Source organism: Enoplosus armatus, chromosome 20 (assembly GCF_043641665.1).
Source record: "Enoplosus armatus isolate fEnoArm2 chromosome 20, fEnoArm2.hap1, whole genome shotgun sequence".
Classification (NCBI taxonomy): Eukaryota; Metazoa; Chordata; class Actinopteri; order Centrarchiformes; family Enoplosidae; genus Enoplosus; species Enoplosus armatus.
The window spans coordinates 10,718,353-10,738,353 of record NC_092199.1 but is presented as its reverse complement, the minus strand read 5'-3'; the positions used below and the strand labels follow the sequence as shown (position 1 = coordinate 10,738,353).

Sequence of the window (20,001 nt, the reverse complement as noted above, 5' to 3'; positions counted from 1 at the left end):
CAAGAATGGATGGTTTCTACTGTACACGTGGCAGTCACCACACAAAACATCAGTGTTGTTTTGTTCACAAATTTGTTTAATAATTCTTCTTTCCACCTTTTCATGTGTAATGGTGTTGTTGCTTACTTTATTTTTTAATTTCTTTCAGGAATTTATAAGGACAGCTGAAGCCTAGGCAAACCGCCTTGACCTAGTGCCAGAACTTTGTCAGTGCGTCTATACACCCGTTATTACGACTGTAAGCTACAGACAGCATGGCAGCCTCCGTTAAGAGCGTTTGTGTTACATAGCAGGACTTTCTCAAAGATCTTTATCTTTTCCTCTCACTCCTCTGCCAGCGACGTTGAAATTAAACAATCCATCCTTCGTGTTCAGCCGACATTGTAAGTACCTTTAATACATGAGGTGGTTTGTTAGTTGCAGTTCGTACAAATATAGTATGTAAGTTACGTGTGCTTGTGAAATTAAGTCTCAATCCTATTTCTTACTACTATCAACGTTATGACCTCTAAGGGATGCTGTGGTCTTTTGGTAGACAAACACCCATTACCTGCACAGAAATGATCTGGCCCAGATTTCATTCATTCAGTGTGCTGCTCCGCCGAAAATCTATGTTTTAATGTCAAATAAACTGTTTATTTGACATTAAAACACATCCTGAAGGCTTGAAAGATGGCAGTTATGTCCTAAACAATAGTGTCTGTAATCAGCTAGAATTCATGGAGAGTACAGTGGATTTTAATGGCGACACATTTTCATTAATGAAAAATTAAATGAATAATTCAAAGGGCATTTAATTTGACAATGCATGCGGTATTGTTGGTATTTTGTAAATTTAAGGGTCTCTCCAGCAATTTATTATACATACATATGTGTACATTAGCTGCAGTACAAAAACTATTTAGATCAATTTAAATCTCAAAATAATTGTTACCTGTCAAGCATGATGCAGTAAAAACACTTCAAGAGGAATCATTTAAGCATGTACTGATACTAGTAAACCTTACTGTGTATACCTCTACACTTTAAAAAAAAAAACACATAGACACAAATATTTGATTCCATCCCATTGTAGCATCAAGTATGTCCTATTTAACTAAAGATTAAAGCAGTTTTACCCTCACTCTGTACCGCTCCCATTAAAAAAGTCACCATGTCCACATTTCTGACCATGTAACTCTCACTCTACAGATCTCACATGTTGACAAAGAAGCTCCCCACCCTGCACAATTTCCTGGTACTGGTTTCCAGACGTGCCAGTCACCTTGCCCGGCAGCAGTATGATGTCATTGTCGTGGGTGGGGGTCATGCAGGGACCGAGGCGGCGGCTGCAGCAGCCAGAGTGGGAGCTGAGACACTCCTGGTCACACAGAAAATACACACCATCGGTGAGAGGAAGGGCTTCATTAAAGAGACAGTTCACGCAAAGCTTATTTTCCTCTTAGTGCTTTTTAATATGTGCCAAGGTGTTGGCAATACATAGAGGTGATGAATTTGATTTGAACTTTTTTTCTTTCTAGGTGCCCTGTCCTGTAACCCGTCTCTGGGAGGAGTAGGGAAGGGCCAGCTTGTGAGGGAGGTAGATGCCCTGGATGGGCTGTGTGGTCGAGCAGGAGACTGGGCTGGGATCCATTTTTCCATCCTGAATCGTAGGAAAGGCCCTGCTGTGTGGGGCCCGAGGGCCCAGCTGGACCGCCAGCGCTACCGCGAATTTATCCAGGTATCTTATACACAGTTGTAAAGGAAGGTTTCATTTTCTGCGTTTAGTATAACAGATTTTTTCTCTGAATGAATTAAAAAAATGTGATTAACTATGTGTCTCTGCTGTTTGTCATTCAGTCTGAGCTGCTGTCCACTCCCAGGCTGACGGTGTTGGAGGGCTCAGTGGAGGAGCTGCTGGTAACAGAACCAAACCCAGAGGAGCCCGGACACCACAGAGTCACCGGGATACGTCTGGGTAGGGAGCGAATGTTTGCCAATGTTTACCTTTCTATCCTACTATTACCATTAGAGTTTAAATAAATATATAAGTCATGGCTGGTATGTCTTTACTTGTTTATTTGTCAGTTTAGTAGGAAACTAACCAATGATATATTATACTACTCTGTTCAAACATTCAGATACATTTTCATTGTATTCATTATTATTATAACTAAATTGTAAATGTCAGACAGATTTTTTAGGGAATTTGGATTGTTTGACAACAGATATAGATCTCTAACAAATGTGCCAACCAATAAAATGCACTTTCAAAATGTTCCAATGTATATTTATATTTATAATTTTTAACTTCTGACATCTTCTTAGCGAATGGAAACCACCCGATCGCAGCCAGCTCCGTGGTTCTTACTACTGGTACCTTCTTGTCTGGCTCCCTCTTCATGGGCCAGACCACATCCCCCGGGGGACGGATAGGGGATGCCCCGTCGAGTGCAGGGCTGTCCCAGACACTGAGGGAGAGGCTGGGGCTAAGGATAGGCAGACTGAAGACTGGTACCCCTCCCAGGATTGTGAAGGATTCAGTGGACCTTTCCCTGGCTGACCTTCACCCTCCTGACAGTCATCCGACTCCATTCAGCTTCCTTAATACACGCACACGCTGCAAGGTAAAGTTGATGTGAAGTACTTTTCCCAAGTACCTTTTTTAATTAATTAATTAATTGTTTAGTATTAAATATTACAACAGAAAAATTAACACAAACATGATCTTCATTCACCAAAGATAATGAAATAAAGCCCAAAGTGATGTCTTGAAGTTGCTCATTTTGTCTCACCAGTAATCAAAAAAGAAAAAGGTTTTTACTTTACAGTGATATTAAAGCAGCAAATCTTAACATTTGAGAAGCTATAACCAACAATTGTTTAGTATGTTTACTTGATATATGAGGTAAAGGGTTCATCAAGTATAAAGACGTGTCACTTTCAAAGATTGTCATTGTCAAGCGTCATAGTTTCATTAGTGTAGAAGATCTAAAAAGTGCAAAGGACTTTAAATCCTTTAATTGAATCCTTTCTAATGAATGCCTTATTTTGAAACTAAACTCTTCTTAAGCCTGAGGAGCAGCTGCCTTGCTACCTGACCTATACTACTCCTGGTGTCGAGAGAGTGGTGAGGGAGAGTCTTCATCTCAACAGTCACGTACAGCAAGACACCAAGGGTCCCAGGTACACACACACACACACACACACACACACACACACACACACACTCACTAACACATGACGTAAATGTTAGACATTGTACAGTGTGCTCTGAAATTCAAAACTAACAATTCAAGCCCTTGTGTCTCACAGATACTGCCCCTCCATTGAGTCACGAGTGCTTCGCTTTCCAGGCCGGAAGCACCAGGTGTGGCTGGAGCCCGAGGGGGTGACCTCTGACCTTTTGTACCCTCAGGGTCTGACCATGACCATGCCCCCTGACACGCAGCTCCGCCTCCTCAGAGAAATCCCTGCCATGCACAGAGCTGAGATCCACGCCCCTGGTACGCTGCCTGAACCCTGTGTGATCTACATAGTAACAATCGATTTATGGCACATCTAAAAGTCCTGAAATTATAAGCCACAGCTCAATCAGTCCTTTGTTGATGTAATACTGTATTGACATTTCCTGATTACCTGCAGTTAATGGATCTGACAGTGAAATGTTTCTTATGATATTTGTCCAGGTTATGGTGTGCAGTATGACTTTGTGTGTCCCACTCAGCTGAGCCCTGCCCTGCAGGTGAGAAGCACCCAAGGTCTTTTTCTGGCCGGTCAGATCAACGGAACAACGGGGTACGAGGAGGCTGCTGCACAGGTAGCTGCTTTTTTCCTGTACACTACATCAAACAATTATTGTGGGCCATATTACACTGAAACAGCTTTCCTTAATAACAGAGGAGGAAAACGGTTGTGTGTCTGTGCAGGGCCTGTGGGCGGGGGCGAATGCTGCCCGCTGGGCACTCTGCATGCCTGCAGTGGCATTGTCTCGGACAGAGAGTTATATTGGAGTTCTCATTGATGATCTGGTGAGTCGAGGTGTTACAGAGCCCTACCGCATGTTCACCAGCCGGGCGGAGTTTCGAACCTCTCTGAGGCCAGACAACGCGGACCTCCGCCTCACTCTGAAAGGTAGGGCGTTAATCTTTGATGCAGCCAGATTTATGATAAAATGGCACACATTTTTGAGCCTATTGTTCTAGCTGAGTGTAATAAAAAATGATCTCTACCTCTACCTTGGTTGTCGTGTACACATTACTATTGATTTTTTTTAAATAAACATCCCCTGCAACAGTAATTCCTTAAAATATCAACACATTATTTCAATATCAAGGTATTGGGTGAAATACTGTGTATAAATACTGTGTGGGGTCCCACAGGCTGTTGTTCTACTTTCTGTCTTTTAGTTTTTCTCCTCATTAACTTTTTCCTCTGTCAGGCTTTGAGGAGGTGGGATGTGTGTCCTCCTTGCGCTACCAGGAGGCTGTGAGAGTTAGGGACAGTCTGCAGGATGCACTGGCAGCCCTTCAGGCTCTCACTCTGTCCACCCCCAACTGGAGAAAAAAGATGCCCGATATCCGTATGAGTGAGGCCAAGAGCACCTTACTGACGTTAGTGACAAATATTTAATCTCAAGATTCAGTCAAAAATACATCTGGGGGCAAATTTTGGTTTGACTGTTACTTTGTGGCTTCTCTTTCAGTGGTATGGATGTGCTGCAGTACAACGATGTGTCCTTTGAAATGTTGGCATCTGCCTTCCCAGAGTGCCTTTCACCTTATGTGGAATTCTCACAAAGACTCAAGATAGAGGGTAAAAACTGATTTTGGCATTTCAAGGCAACAGGAAAGGGGAACCTTGCCTTCATGAGCTGTAGGAATGAACACCTGTGATAAATTCATTGTCACACCATAACATAGTTCATTCTTTCTCAATCACTCCTGTTATTTAGCCGTGTACAAGCCTCACTGTGACCTACAGAAGAAAGAGATTGAGAGGATTCAGAAGGAGGAGAACATGTCTCTCCCCCAGGACATAGACTATTTGTCTCTGCCGGTGTCTCTGTCTCGGGAAGTCAGAGAGATTTTGGACCGAGCTCGACCCAGCACTGTGAGTCTGCACATTCAGAGTATATTTATCGCTGCCAACAACTTTTTGTTCTTTTTAATATTTCCTTGATTTGAAAATGGTAATGGCTTTTGTGTACCTGCAGAAGAGCTTATATTTCAGTAACTGTTTGTGCTGTAACATAAAAAAACAGATGAATATGCAACTAATCCCATGCATTATCCTCCAGCTGGGTGCTGCTACACGTTTGCAAGGTATAACTCCAGCTGCAATCGTCCACCTCCTCAACTACATACGGCATGCAGGACAAAAGGAGAGAAGAACACATAGAAACCAACCGGACCAAAAGGAGGAGAGAGAAGAGGAGCTGTGTGCAAGAAACGCAGCTTTACCTCAGTGAAATGACGACTCGCAAAATGTCTTTATCTGTATAAAATCTATTTATTCCTGAAAATGTACAAAAGAATAAATTATGGTGTTTTAGCATTTTCAAAATAAACAAAATAAAATGACGTAGTAAACATTCTTTCATATACAACTGCTTTCTCCTCATGACAAGAAGCCCTCAAGTGTTCAAAAGTTCCCTATCTGCTTCCACTGTCAGTTATCCAACTACCTGGTGAAGAATTCTAATCCTGTTAGTAACGTTACCGTGAACAGCATTAAACTCCATGTGACCTTCTCAGAGTCACTGCCGCTAATAACAATGTGCCCGTCCAGCTCAGCAGTGCCTCTAGTGAAGAATCCAAATGGAAACTTCCAGTCAGGCTGGGGCAAGCCCCTGGGGGGTCCTGGGTAAACTGTAGTATCCACAAACGTCACTTGGGTGGTTAGAGCGAAAGGGGACGACAGAGGACACTGAGGAAAAGATGGCAGAAGAGTATATAGACATTTTCATAATGTGATGCACAGAAAAGAAGAAGTTTTTATGCTGGCCTCACAATGAGAGAGTATATGAGCCTACCTTGACATTTTGACACTGGAAAAGGTATTTGGCCCCCAGGATGTAGCTCTGGGGAAGGTCTAAGAGACCCTGGCGAGCCCACAGCACTCGAATAGAGAGAGAGTTGGGGAGGACGCAGCCTGATTCACATGTTTCCTGAGAGAGGGGACACAAGGTTAGAGATTCAAACCGCTGGTCTTTTAATACAACTACTTCCAAGATATCCAAAATAGTCCGGGTCAGACTTCATGTTTATTCAAGTCTAATGATTTCCAAGTGCTACTGTACACAGGCACACAGCAGTAACTGTGTTAGGCCACAATGTTACGTTTCAGCTAATCCAAAAACAAAGTTATTGAACTTTCTTTATTAAATTACTTCAAATTCCTGATTCAGATGTACCTGCAGGCCGACAGGACACTCCTGGGTGATGACTCGCGTCCAGTCCGGTTGGGAGCCCAAGTTCATGGCGATCACATCAGGAGTAGCAAGTCCCTGCAGGATCCCGTAAATCTGGGAACGCAGCTCTGAACAGTCACTAGATGGGGAACTAAGCAGCACAAGGAGAGAGTGAAATGACGTGGAAGATGCACCACCACTCTTCATGTCAGAAACATTAAAACTAGAGATGATAGTGCAGACTCACCTGAATGTGCAGCCAGTGATGGTGTTGTGTGTGAAGAGGATGGGTGCTCGTCTGCTGGGGTCAGAGGGACACTCCCCACTCTGAGACAACTCCAATGTGGTCAGCTGACTCACTGTCAAGGAACCGTGATGCTTGCGTGACTCAAAGCTAGCTGGATAAAAGACAATATAACCTAACAACTTAAAGATGATGTTGTTTGTGAGGATACAGGCTTCACTTCTCCATCAAAGCGACCAATGACAGGAGATCCCGCTCTGAGTCCGACTGCAGGGGTCGGTCCTCCTGGAGTGGGGCTGGGTGTCGCCAGCTAGAAGAAAGAAATGGCATTAATCTGAGAGTTTGGATCCTTAGCTAGTTTAGTGCTGAAATCTGTGGCTTTAACAGGCTACCTGGAACTGTACAGAGTGTGTCTGCAACAGCAACTGATTTGGATCCGTGTGAACTAAGACTACATTCACTGTTGCATATGTGAGTTCCCCTCTGCCGGTGTATCCTATGACAAACTCCACCTGCAGGAGAGTCAGGGGAACTGAGTTTGACAGATTTGTGATTTAGGAAACAATTATGGCGGGAAAAACACAGTTTCATCTACTCACCTTTTTCACCACATTGACACAGGAGTTATTTTGTTCACTTGGTGCAGGCAAGTCAGACAGGGGAGTAACTGGGATCTGAAACAGTAGTTAGTACAGCTCCTTACTTTGGAAGAAAAAACACATCCTTTTTTTTATGCTACAGATACAGGTATGTGGTTTGACCTCATGACATGCAGGAGAAAGGCCCACATACTAGAACTGTCAGCTGATTTTGTAGGCTGACTGTTGATCAACTCGTGCAGAGGCGTTTCTACTAATTCCATGCATGGCTTTGAGCTGTATGTTCAATCGGTGACTTACCAGAAAGTCAGACATTTGTGCCGTCTCCACTATCGGAATCTGTAATGAATATATTGATGTTAGCCTATCAGCTGGGAAAATCTCACCAGTTAGTACATACATAAAAGCATTTAGAGCAGGCAGACTCGCTGACCTTGATCAGACTCAGGTCGGAGAAGTAGGAGCGGGCGTTGAGATTTGGGTCTGTGGTGCATGACTGAGGAGTTAACTTGCGGGTACAAGACAGAGACACAGACCTCAAGAACTCTGCAAGCAGAGGACAACATCAAATAAAAAAGAAAAAAAGAGTTATAGTGGTTAATATGGATGTGATATACAGGTACACTATACTACACATGTGGGCGACTGTGGCTCAGGAGTTAGAGCGGGAAGTCTCTGATACACAACTTTACCTAGATGGCAGGTCTGGAATTGAAGAGGTTTGGGAAACTCTGCTACACTGCGATACTCAACAGTTTAACGTTTACTTACTTGCAGGGTTGCGGTTGTTACAGAACGCAGCAGCAGCCCCTGCAGATGGCTGACGAAGGAAACCCTGAACAGACGAGCTGGAGAAATATGTCTGGATGACATCATCAACCTACAAATATGAAGAGTCTTATAAGCATTTAATTTATTCAAAAACTTTTATTACTTTTAATACTTTAGATACAATATTGTGGGCAGAAAAACACCATGTCTGTTTACCCTGTAGAAATCTCTGCTGTGGCTGCTGCTTGTAGGTGCTGATGGTGAAAAGTGGTATGAGTCCCCTAAAGCTGGATACTGAGGTAGAGCTGGGGGGGACTGGGGTGCATTACCTGTTGGGAGAGGTTTACAGAAATGCAGCATTAGTGGGGGACACTTATATGCTGCTCTTGTGAATGATTACCCTAGCAATAGCACTGATGATTGTTAATGAATTCAAAGATGAATGATACAATGTTTTCAAATGAATATATTCTCATTACATCTCTGTACCTTCAGGTCGGACACAAAACAAGGAGTCAGTCACAGTGACAAGAGACGAATCCACGTTAGTCCTGAACATCAGCCATTTCTCGATGCAAACTCCTGATCTGTAAAATAAAAGAGTTTAAATGTTATAAAATTCCAAATATGAGAGCTTCATGTGCTATAACTTCAGAGCATGTGCAGAAGACTTACATGGCTTTCTGTGGACATCCAGTGAAGACAATACTCAAGTTGGCAATACCACAATCAACTGTGTCACAGCAGCAGCCAATGTCACAGAAATCAGGAGTCAAATCACAGAGACAACCTGGATAACAACAGTAAAGTGTATGTTATTCCGTTAGTTTAAGGTAAAATTACAGAATGTCACGAGGTTCACTGGTTTAACAAGAACACATAAGAAGACAGTGGATACACGGTGAGTAAGAGGCATTTAAATAGAGATGATTGCAAATAATGTAAAAATATCTTATTGGAAATTAACAAAATCTAATCGGAAATAGGCAAAATGTTGAGTTGAGAGTGTATACTTATACATTTGCACACTATACTTTAATCACTAATATTTACTTTATGTCTACATGTTTACATTAGATTTAATGGTTGGTTTCCAGTGCATCTAACTTTAAACAAGCTAAGAGTTTCCCATTAGAAACTGAGATCACATCAATGAATAGTTTCTTAAGTTCAGCAGCTATTAAAGCAGACAACTGTCAGTGCACAACAGAGGAAAGGCAAACTGTTTTAAACCTGAGAAATACAAGCCACCATATCCTGAGCAGAGATGGAGGGAAGGCTGCTGCAGAGTGGAAACAAATGTAGGTGGACATTTCTAATGACATGAAAAATCACACGAGGCAGGTGTAAATTACCCTCTGAGGTCAACACAGGTTGGACGGTGGTCACGGGGGGGGCTTCAGTGACCACAGCGGGAGCTTCAGACACGGTCAGCGTCGTGGTTGCCATGGTGTCCAGAGAGGTGTCCAGGGTGACCGCCTCAGTGGTGCCGACACTGGTGGAGTCCGTTGTACCTGTACCGCCCGGGGTTGGGGTTGCAGAGCTGAAAGCCTCCCCATTCGTAGGGCTGGAAGTGACGGTCGAAGAGACCCCTGATTCTGTGGCTGTGTGAGCCAAACGTCCACACAAGACGATAAATATCTGAATTGAACGACACCACTGGCGGGAATTCATTTCGTCAAAGAGACATGGTGCGGTCAACGGTGCGAGGACTAGCTAGCTGGTTTGCTAACTTTACATATAGTTATAGCTAAGGTTATCTTGGCAGTTAGCTAGCTCTCCTGCTTCGCTCGTTACAACGTCAGACCCATAAACGCGTACAATAAAATTAAACAACGTTAAAATTAAATAATAAGTTCAGAAAATGTTTTCCATGGATGCATCTAGCTAAACATGCTAGAATAAACACACCGAAGACCAGGCGTCTTGTTACCAAGGAAGTTGTCATGACGACTTCCGTTTCTAAGATATCATGTCACTACCGTAAAACCCATAAAAGAGAAGAGACAGTTGTTAAATGCATGTAATCAATCAGTCTCCCAAGAGCCATAAATGCCACAATCTGAGAGGAGGAACAACTAAAAAACAGAACAAGACAACAAGGAGGAAAAATAAATAAAATAAAGAGGTTGGAGAGGTCAGTTTGCACATCTGATTTGTTTTCCAACGCATGTTTTGTTTGACGACTTTTGAGTACAAATATAACTTCATTATTAGTAAAATATTTGTAGAATCCAATAACATAAACTCTTTTTTCCACTTATACTCCATGTTTCTATATTTGTAATTTGTAACATTTATAACAGAAGTACTGACCCACTAGGGTTAGATAAAGACAGGAGAGGAGAAACAAGCAGGAAGAGGTGTGACTGCAGCTACACACCACACTGGGACTCCATCTGGACTTTTCATCCTGACCCCTCAGACCTCCTCATCGCCACCTACCTCAAAGCAGTACTCAGACAGCTGCTTTTGTCTTCAGAATATCAGCTTCAAAAAGACTGTATGTCCTGTAGCTTTTGCTAAAAAGATATTTTGTGCTTCTCGACCCACTTGAAGCTTCCAACAAGGTCTGACATGTCAGAACATACAAATCCAGTTCCTGCGATAGATGGACCAGAGCTACGATGAGCTATTAACCCATACACATTACACATCAGCACTAAAATGCCTGACTTACAGTTTAGCATGTAAATACAGCAAATTCTCCATAAAAACTTTTTCTGTTTTTTGATTTTACACAAATGTGTGTGTTTTGAAAAATGGCAATGCAAAAACGGTGACCCTGCGTGGTTGGTGTACAACCTCATCGGTCTCGACCTCGTGAACAGATGTTTGTTTCAATCCTTTCAGTATGTACATATCCATTTCCCCAAATATATGTCTTAGGTCTTAATCTTCTGAAGAGAATGGTTACCCTGAGAGTTATGAAGTTTCACCATACAATGCCAACAACAAATGTCTCATCAGTTAATCTGTTCTCTGTATTGTTTTTTGTAAATCCTGCCTTCATTTCTCCATCCAGATCATGTGTAAAGGCTACCTACATGGCACGCAATGCCAAACCTGGTGAGCTACTACTACTTTAATGGTATGACTGTGACCCTGCCTGAGCCACGTCCCTGGGGGGGTACATCCACAAGCTCATGTGAGGAGAGTGTAAGTAGATTAAATCACATTCCTGAGTGTCATTTTATCTTCACTCAAACAGAGAATTAGTGTTTGTACAAAGCCTCTGAAATATAGTACACAACGTTTGGTATCCATGACACTATGGATAAATAGGCTGATTTCTTGACCTTATTGTTTTTCCTCATGAGATGCTTAGTATGCCTCAGTGGCCGTGATGAGATTAGCAGCACCCTGCAAGGCTGCAGTCTGAACTGAATGCCAATCAGAGGGGAACACAATGTTCCTTGAGGCAACAAAACAATTTTATTTGTATTCTGGTTTTGATCCTTCCCATTTATGACATGAGCCCTAATTCAATCCAAATCGTGTTGCTTTTTTCCATTTTAGATCAAATGTATTCAAATGTATTCAAAGTGCCAAAAGTGGAATTCTGGACATAATCGAAAGATGAAAGATCCAGTACTTTTACTCCTACTCACAAACTGACGACTGAGAGCAAAGAAACTGAGAAAGTTCAACAGGTCTCTTAATTTTTTTTAGGAGACACGTTTTGGCGGCATTGTGCAAAATATCTTTGGACATGATAAATGCAAAACACCGATAGAGGAAAAAAGTGGTAAACATTCCATTACATGTTGAAATCAGTGACAAATATTAAGCTAAAACTACACATATTGCTTTTGGTAGACCTTCCCTGCAAGTTAAATGTCGTCAGCTTTCAGACTCCATGCTCCCAGTTTATAATGACGATTTCCTGCCAAATGTAAGAACTGTTTCACAGGCAGAGTAGTACTAACCATGACAAGCAAACTGACATTAATGTGTAAAATAAGTGGAGTACCCCTTTAAAAGCATGCAAGCATATTATTACTACTACCACTGCTGCTATTACCACCACCACCATTAATTATAATAATAATAATAATACTACAATTAACAATATTATGATAAAGCAATCAACAGTGTTGTTATCCAAAATGAATCCTAACTTTAACTATTTTAAAGAAATGTTTGGAACAAACAGGTGGAGAATTGAAAGCCAGTATTACAACAAATTAGTATTTTTGTTGTGCAGCTTTGTCAAACCGTTTACATGAGTACAAAGGGAGCCCTTTCCAGCTGTGCCCCCTGGTGGTTGCATGACTGCTAGAAATGAACCTTTAGTATCTCTAGTAGTTGACAAGGTTATGAAATGATTTATGTTTTTATGTTAGTTATATTTATTTACTGGTTTAAAAGTCATGAAAAAGTTCCCCCCTACCATTAAAAACATTTTTTTGAAGGTTTATTGTAGGTCTAGTCAGAATAATACAGAGTACCTTGACATCTACTTTTTTAGATGATTCTGCAAGCATGTGTGTGGGCACTATACATTTTTCCTTTTTATGATATTGATTCACAAAACCAAGTGTATCAAACAGGTTTACTGTATGCAGGATGAACAGTGTGTATGACCGTAAACTGTTCTCCTCACTGTTCCCTTCTGCTTCTATGCAGATTTTACAGCTGTGACTGGAAACACGACCCCAACCTCAGGCTCATTCACTCTTACTCTCGGTGTTAATCTTTAATGGCTCCATGCTGTTGTTTTATTAATGGATCACATTTGATTTGCTGTTTTGTTTTCACAAAGACTTTCCTACTCTGGTGGAGCTGCATACACTGAGCTCCCACATGTGAACGTGTGGAACTGCACAGATTTAAATCAGGACGTTGCAGGACGTTGCAGGAGCGAGCATGCTTTAATGACTTGTGGATAATGTAATGTATACAAACATGAGAAAAGCATCTTGTCCTTCAGCTACACAAGGAACCATTTGTTTGAATCCTTAAATCCAGGGGCAAAATAAATAAATGTCCATGACAACATTACAACGTAGCCTCTCCATTTACTTTGATTACTCAAGTATTTTGTATTTATTTTGTGTGTTGGTGCCTCTCAGGTCTGTGACTATTGCTTGGAAAGAAAAGTTCATCATGACGCCGTAGAAGATCACATAAGGTGATAAAAGCGTGTCTTTTAGTCACAGCAGTGGGTCCAGTGCCAAATCTGATTTTAATGCTTATGAATGTCTTTGCAAAATACCTGGTCTGTAAAGGGTTACTTTTTTGTTTTTCTATGTAGAACCCCAAAATGAACCCCAAAATGTCCCCGCCCTCTCACCTTTCAACCAATCACATGCCTCCCCTGCTTCTCTTAAGCTAGCAGGTTTAACAAAAGCTAGCAATTTTAGTCAGTTAGCTCCTGTCAGCTGGAGCAACAGTGAAGTCATTCTGAACAAATCAACTAAAGGCTGCTGCTTCTTTAAATGTTGGTAAAGTGTAAACCTGATGCTGTAAACGGGCTGTAACCTTTGTACTGTAACCTCTAACACACTGTATATTTGTAATTCAAAACTTTGGAAACCTTCACATTTCCTTATGTCCTCATGTTATCTCACTCTCTCATTTTCCTTGCAAAACTCTCTTAAATGCACTTTAAAAGACAGTTCAAAACCAGACTGCCCTTTGTGAAATGTGTCGAGCTGTCGAGCAGAGCTTATTTTCATTGAAAATATTGTTCTTACCTCTGGCAGGATATTGAGTGGGGAAATACTGGAATGTACAGCTGCCTCTGGCTGAAATGACCACACACGCCCGGCTAGCTGCCCAGCTGCGCGTATAAACACATAGAATATAGTTTATCCAAGCTGACATGAGAATAAGTCACCAAGTCACCATTTTGTTGACTTTGAAAGGGTCCAAAGGCGTGTTTCAGCTGGAGAGAGTCTACATATTTTCTGTCTCTCACAAAAGGTTTTTATTTGTAAGAAATATTGACACAAATTCAAGCCTCTCGCTGTGGCACAACTATTGTTTTCTCTGGTAAAAAAGCAAGAAACCCAAGCCGCATGAGTGAAATAACAGTGTTGACATAATCATTTGTTGAGCTATCAGATTAAATGTTCAATCAACCTCTTTTGTTCTCTTTGTGTGTGATTGTAGTGTGCCTTTCTATGGTGTGCAGAGCTCTTTTAAGACCCTCCCTTGTCCCTTCCTCAAATTACAGAGGAAGCAGTTCAGATACCATTTTGAGCAAAAGTGGAATTCATACGTAACTGGGAATGTTACATAAGGGCACTTTAGTGTAGGTCTGCCTGTGCAAGTTCCAGCGATCACAGACAGATAAGAACCAGGTAGAGGCACTCAGTCGGCCAGGTTACAAAGATAGAAAGAGGGAGAGAAGAAACATGTTTTAGAGTGAAGCACTTTGGCTTCAGCTGGGAGTTCAGGAGGGATTGTTTTTGGGCGTGGCTTCTTGCCTTTGGATTCAGATGTTGGAGAGGATTTAAGCTGAAAACCACAAGGAACCAAGAGGAAAGGAAACCAAAAGATAAGTATAATGAAGGAGTGACGAGGATGTGTACGCAGTGATTGTAGGCCTAGCAATCAAGCAGGAAGAGATCTGCACACAGCTGGAATTCATTTTATTAAGCAAATCAACCTGTGAATGTTTGACGAAGGACCAAAAGCCAGCTGAGAGAGGAGCTGCAGAAGACAGGACTTCAGGGAGAACCACCGTACGGGCCTCGCTTAACCCATTTTACAGTTCTGGTTCTTGATTTCCTCAAGCAAACTTTTGACAGTGTCAGTCATGTCACAGAAGGGAGAGTTGTCCTACAGTGAAGCCATCGAGAAGGCTGGCACCTCCATCACTCGCTTCCCTCTCATCCCAGTCAGAGGGGTTCCTCTCATGAACTACATCGCCAACAACTGGGACTCCATCTGGGCTTTCCGTCCTGACCCCTCGGACATCCTCATCGCCACCTACCCCAAAGCAGGTACTCATTGTCATAAACAGTAAATCTCTAAGTGGGTCAACACTTTTGAACAGGACATTTTGTTTGTCTCGTGTATTTTTATTGAAGCTCTGTTAGTGTTCACACACACAATTTGAGGTACTTGCACTTTACTTGAGTATTTACATTATCTACTACTTGATGCTTCCACTCATCTATACATCAGAACAAAATATTTACTTTTTACTCCACGACAGCTTTAGTTACTTTTCAGATTAAGAGTTTTCATGCAGAACATGATAAATATGATGAATTGTTATGGATTATAGGAGTCATTTTTCTGGATACCTTTACTTTGGATAATTTTGAACATTTTAAAGTACATTTTTGTACAATTGTACAAATTGCCACTTTTACATAAGTGAAGGATCTGAATACTTCTTCCACCACTGAAATATAGCTAGTAACAAACCAGCAGCCACTCTAGACTGGTCCTCTTGAAGAGTGAGTGCAATCATTCAAATTGATGTGGACGTCTTCCAGAAAAGTAATAAAGTGATAAAAATGATAAAATCCTCAAGTTTGTCCTTCAGAGCAAACCTGATTATTCCAAGGTGGAGGGCACCCAACAAGTAATTTAGCCAATTAGGTTTTGGTGTTTTTCCAGTGTTAAGGCCATAAAGAATGACAAGTCTTTGAGGCACCCTAAAAGTGGGTCAGTGTTTAAGTGGAAAAGGTATATTTCTAGGACTTGAGTTAATGTGATGGTTATTTTAGTGTGGGTATAAGATGGGATTTCTCCTCAAACTGGTGAGATTCAATACATAGAAAGTATCCAATTCATTCAACTCAGTGTACATTTGTGTTTCTGGGACAAAAGGGACCACGTGGACCCAGGAGATAGTTGACCTGCTTCTTCACAACGGAGATGCTGAGGTCTGCAAAAGAGCCCCCACACCCGTCCGCAGTCCTTTCCTAGAGATCTGCTCCCCACCACCCATCCCCTCAGGTCTGTATTCATGTGGTTATGTTTGCATGTGTGTGACTGCATTTAAGTTTTAATCAAGTAAAATATTCTATTTATTCTATGTATTCTTCCACTTCATCCCCTATTTTCCTCTGCACCTTCAGTCCAAAATATCCACTTCAAGTACACTTGGTGTCCACTAGCTTTTGATATTATTTCCAAATACATCCTCCAACTAGGTCTGACTGTGGCATGTCAGAACTTGCAAATCCAATTCCTGGAGGATTGTTTTCATAAAGGCTTGTTTCTACCACCTTAATCAGGATTATTGAGCTATTAACCCATAAACATGCCCAAACTTTCCAAGTGACAGACTCAAACATGTAAAGACTGCAGTTTCTGCTGGTGGCAAAAAAAAACAAGTCAGTGTGGCTTTTCACTAAAGTGGTCAGGCGAAAAAAGTCTTTTTAGTTCTTTGCTTTGCTAAATGATTGACTGTGTTACCTAGTTAGCTAGTTTTGTCTCTCTGCTGTTTGGTGCTGGGCAGAGTACAGTTGGTTTTGGTTATTTTGCTTGAAATGGCTGCTTACGGAGGTTGATGGGAGCAACTTAGACTTAGAAATAGCATGACACTTTGGGCCAGTTAGCTTAGCTTACCTTAGCGTAAAGAAAACTGGAAACCAACTCCTCTAAAGCTCACCAACTAACATGTTATATCTTGCTTAATTAATCTGCATTAAAAGCCAAGTGTAACAACTAAGATGCGGTTTTACGATGAGGTAGATATAACGTGAGCTGTAGAGGTGCTGGCAGGAGGATTGATGTTACATTTGGACAGAGCCAGGCTAGCTGTTTCCCCTGATTCCAGTCTTTAAGCTAAGCTAACTGGCTCCTCACTGTAGCTTCATATTCACCGTACAGACATGACAGCAGTATTAATCTTTTCAACTAACACAACAAGAAAGCAAATAAGAATCTTTCCCAAAATGTCGATGTATTCCCTTCATAAAAACATTACTGAAAAAGTGAACAATCACAAAGCAAAACAACCAGCTAAAAGAAGCTAAGAGACTCCTTAGAGCTGCAGAGTTGGATGGTAAGTTGATACTCTTTGACTTTGGTATTACACTGTTTTGCTTATTAGCTTGCAAGGTAACTGTTCTTGGGTCATTGCCAGTATATTTTGTGCAACAAACACACCACGGACAAAGTCCACTTTTTGTTTAAAATGGCAGCCCACTGTATTTAACCATATTATTTTACTTCCCTGATATTTGTTCTAAAGTTATAAAGTAACTTAAGTTATAAAGACTCTGTTAAGAAGTTGGCAGTTCCCTAAATTTTGGGGAAACAAAGTCAAGCAAAGTCAAACAAACATTTAAGTCAGTTGAAGATCATAAAGCAGTTAAAGCAGGGATGTTAAGCATAACATGGAATCTGAGATAGTACAGAACAACTCTTTCACATCCCTTTTTCCTGAACTTGTGTTTCAGGTCTTGATCTTCTGAAGACAATGGACCCCCCAAGAGTAATCAAAACACATCTTCCTTTTCAGTTGGTTCCTCCTGGATTTTGGGAAAACAAGTGCAAGGTAAGACTCGATTTAACTCGGGTGCAAAATGCATGTTAACAGGGTGAGAGGTTAACAATAAAATGCCATGCAACTGCCTCATTAGGTTACGCCTTCTCTGGAATGTTGTTGTAAATCCCTTGTTATATGTCCCTCCTGATCATGTGTAAAGGCTATCTACGTGGCACGCAATGCCAAAGACTGCCTGGTGAGCTACTTCTACTTTGATTGTATGAATCTGACCCAGCCTGAGCCAGGGCCCTGGGGGGGTTACATCCACAAGTTCATGCAAGGAGAGTGTAAGTAGATTAAATCACATTCCTGTCATTTTACCTTCAATCAGACTGGTTATTTCTGTTTGCACAAAGCTTCTAACCAAACCAAGAAATGACCACCACACAATTAATCTTGGCTATGGCAGGTACATTTACCTACTCCACCAGCCAGAGGTTCTTATGTACTGTAAAACTTAAATATGTAAAAGTGATGGGAGACTTCTGTAATCCATGACACAAGAATGAGTTTCCCTACCTCGCTGTTTTTCCCCGTGAGAAATTTAGCACTGTACACTACCTGCTCAGCACACAACAGCAGACAGACCGCATCTAGCTGGTGTTCATAGTGGAGCATTTAGCAGCTAAAGAGCCAGATATTTCCCTCAAAAGTTGGTAGAGAACAAAATAGAGCTAAAAGGAGAGTACATTTTGTCTTACATTTGATTTACATTTGTCTGGTAGCCTGAAACACAGCTGAATGATGATGTCACTCCGTAACTGCTGGATGTGTAACTAGAAGTAAACTGTCGGTGACAATATGTCAGTGCTATATTTACAGCTTGTTTCTGCTGCCCCCAAGTGGCCAAACAAATCTGTAATTGCAGGTTTAAATCAAATCCGCCATTATAAATGTTGATAATCCATTAACAGATACTCATAGGCTTCTCACTTTGTCAGAATCCATCAGTTCTGCAGTTACAAATGGTTAAGTTATTGAGAAAGGGTCAGGTTTCTCAATTTATAATCTCTCTAAACATGCTGGTGTTCAGTCATTGATTGTTATTGCAGCAAGCCATCAAGCCAGCAGTAAAATATTAACAAGTTAATAAGGATTGTGGTCCAGATTCCCTGCAGCCCTGTCCCAGGTAAGTGGATTAACTGTTCATTGGTGAGTCTTCTCGACGAATTAAAGAGATCACTACAAGAACACCAGCCAAAGGGATTTTTCACAATCTGGCAACCCAAACGTTAACATAAGTACATGATTTATTTAATTAGTAAAACATTACCACTGAACTGCTCATTGGTCACAATTGCCATTAAAGGTGCTCAATGAATTTGGTTTCTACAGTGTCTTGGGGCTCTTGGTATGACCATGTGAAAGGTTACTGGGTGGAGAGAGAGAAGAGGAATATCCTTTATCTCTTCTATGAGGACATGAAAGAGGTGAGAACCTTAACATATGGACATATGTATTACCAAAGCATATTGTACGAACTCCTACCACCATATTTACTCTCCCAGAATCCTCGGCGTGAAGTGGAGCGCATCATGAGGTACCTCGACTTGTCGGTGTCTGATGAGGTCGTCAGCCGAATTGTGGAGCTCACGTCCTTTAAGAGCATGAAGGAGAACCCGATGGCCAACTACTCCTGCGTCCCATCTCCTGTGTTTGATCAGACCATCTCTCCCTTCATGAGAAAAGGTGCCTTAGTCTGTTCCCAGTCTTGTCCAGAAGCAAGATATTGATCAACATGATGAAAAATGAGCAAGCCAGGTCATGTATTAAGGCTTCAAATTTAGGAATACAATATTGTGAACACCTTGTCTGGCTGAGAAAACGCCATCAATATCTTACAATGTAATATAATATTATAATGTAGTTGAGTCAACCTTTCAGACAGGACTCACTACTTGTTATTGTACTCGATTGTATCATATTGTCTTTTCCCTGCACTTCACATTGTACAGTATAGTGGCGCCCCCTAGAGGTTCCTGGATTGCTTTGCTTCTTGTTTTTTATAGACTGTGAGAACAATTACTCGATAAACTGATTAGTCTATCGGCAGAAAATGAATCTGCAACTATTTTGATTATTGTAAAATAAGAACTGCTTCTGTTATTTGCTAAATGCAACATGACAGTTATTTATTTAGACATCTAACACTGTTGTATTCTCTTCTGCATCTTCTTTCTCCGCAGGTGAAGTAGGTGATTGGACAAACCACTTCACACCCGAGCAATCAAAGATGTTTGATGAAGACTATGAAAAGCAAATGAAGGACGTCGACATACCATTCAGGACCCTCATCTAACAGATTTGGCGGTTTTCCAAAATTGATGCAGCTCTGCAAACCAAAGACCGATGAACTGACACTGTGAGGGTCAGTACTCAGAGGGCAGAAATACTGAGCTAAAAACCAAACAATAAATGAAGAAATATATATTTGCTTGTCTCACTTCTGAATCCCGGATGTTAAACACTAATCACTGCACCTCCTGATGTGTAGATACAAAGGATCAATAAAAATGTGCTCCACAATACAAGTGCA

General features: G+C 41.3%; 3 protein-coding genes across 3 annotated transcripts; 2 read left to right on the top strand and 1 right to left on the bottom strand.

Moving 5' to 3' along the window:
* Positions 1-321: 321 nt before the first annotated feature.
* On the top strand, positions 322-5,552 carry mto1 (mitochondrial tRNA translation optimization 1). Its single transcript, XM_070927070.1, has 13 exons — positions 322-383; positions 1,192-1,388; positions 1,521-1,720; positions 1,840-1,957; positions 2,308-2,606; positions 3,053-3,165; positions 3,295-3,485; positions 3,669-3,799; positions 3,909-4,113; positions 4,421-4,592; positions 4,685-4,794; positions 4,934-5,091; positions 5,279-5,552. Exons 2-13 carry the CDS (start codon positions 1,199-1,201, stop codon positions 5,447-5,449), a joined length of 2,058 nt encoding a protein of 685 aa, XP_070783171.1. The 5' UTR covers positions 322-383; positions 1,192-1,198; the 3' UTR covers positions 5,450-5,552.
* On the bottom strand, positions 5,477-9,679 carry LOC139303303 (tectonic-3-like). The gene is made up of 14 exons (XM_070927072.1): positions 9,361-9,679; positions 8,681-8,795; positions 8,495-8,592; positions 8,222-8,334; positions 8,006-8,114; positions 7,668-7,780; positions 7,535-7,573; positions 7,235-7,309; positions 7,028-7,147; positions 6,847-6,945; positions 6,639-6,742; positions 6,395-6,542; positions 6,014-6,148; positions 5,477-5,907 (listed from the first exon to the last, which is right to left on the bottom strand). Exons 1-14 carry the CDS (start codon positions 9,677-9,679, stop codon positions 5,662-5,664), a joined length of 1,833 nt encoding a protein of 610 aa, XP_070783173.1. The 3' UTR covers positions 5,477-5,661.
* A 4,628-nt stretch (positions 9,680-14,307) lies between these two features.
* sult1st6 (sulfotransferase family 1, cytosolic sulfotransferase 6) lies at positions 14,308-19,996 on the top strand. Its single transcript, XM_070927085.1, has 7 exons — positions 14,308-14,958; positions 15,797-15,925; positions 17,377-17,474; positions 17,626-17,752; positions 18,801-18,895; positions 18,974-19,154; positions 19,652-19,996. The coding sequence occupies exons 1-7, from the start codon at positions 14,772-14,774 to the stop codon at positions 19,762-19,764; spliced, it is 930 nt and encodes a 309-aa protein (XP_070783186.1). The 5' UTR covers positions 14,308-14,771; the 3' UTR covers positions 19,765-19,996.
* The last annotated feature ends 5 nt before the right edge of the window (positions 19,997-20,001 follow it).

Coding starts and splice junctions, on each gene's coding strand:
- LOC139303303 (XM_070927072.1), bottom strand. CDS start 9,679: ATGAATTCCCGCCAGTGGTGTCGTTCAATTCAGATATTTATCGTCTTG. Junction 7,574..7,667: donor CCGACCTGAGTCTGATCAAG/GTCAGCGAGTCT, acceptor TATTCATTACAG/ATTCCGATAGTGGAGACGGC. Junction 7,310..7,534: donor CACAAATGTCTGACTTTCTG/GTAAGTCACCGA, acceptor CTACTGTTTCAG/ATCCCAGTTACTCCCCTGTC.
- sult1st6 (XM_070927085.1), top strand. CDS start 14,772: ATGTCACAGAAGGGAGAGTTGTCCTACAGTGAAGCCATCGAGAAGGCT. Junction 17,753..18,800: donor CAAGTTCATGCAAGGAGAGT/GTAAGTAGATTA, acceptor TGGTTTCTACAG/TGTCTTGGGGCTCTTGGTAT. Junction 19,155..19,651: donor CTCTCCCTTCATGAGAAAAG/GTGCCTTAGTCT, acceptor CTTTCTCCGCAG/GTGAAGTAGGTGATTGGACA.
- mto1 (XM_070927070.1), top strand. CDS start 1,199: ATGTTGACAAAGAAGCTCCCCACCCTGCACAATTTCCTGGTACTGGTT. Junction 4,114..4,420: donor CCTCCGCCTCACTCTGAAAG/GTAGGGCGTTAA, acceptor TTCCTCTGTCAG/GCTTTGAGGAGGTGGGATGT. Junction 4,795..4,933: donor ACAAAGACTCAAGATAGAGG/GTAAAAACTGAT, acceptor CCTGTTATTTAG/CCGTGTACAAGCCTCACTGT.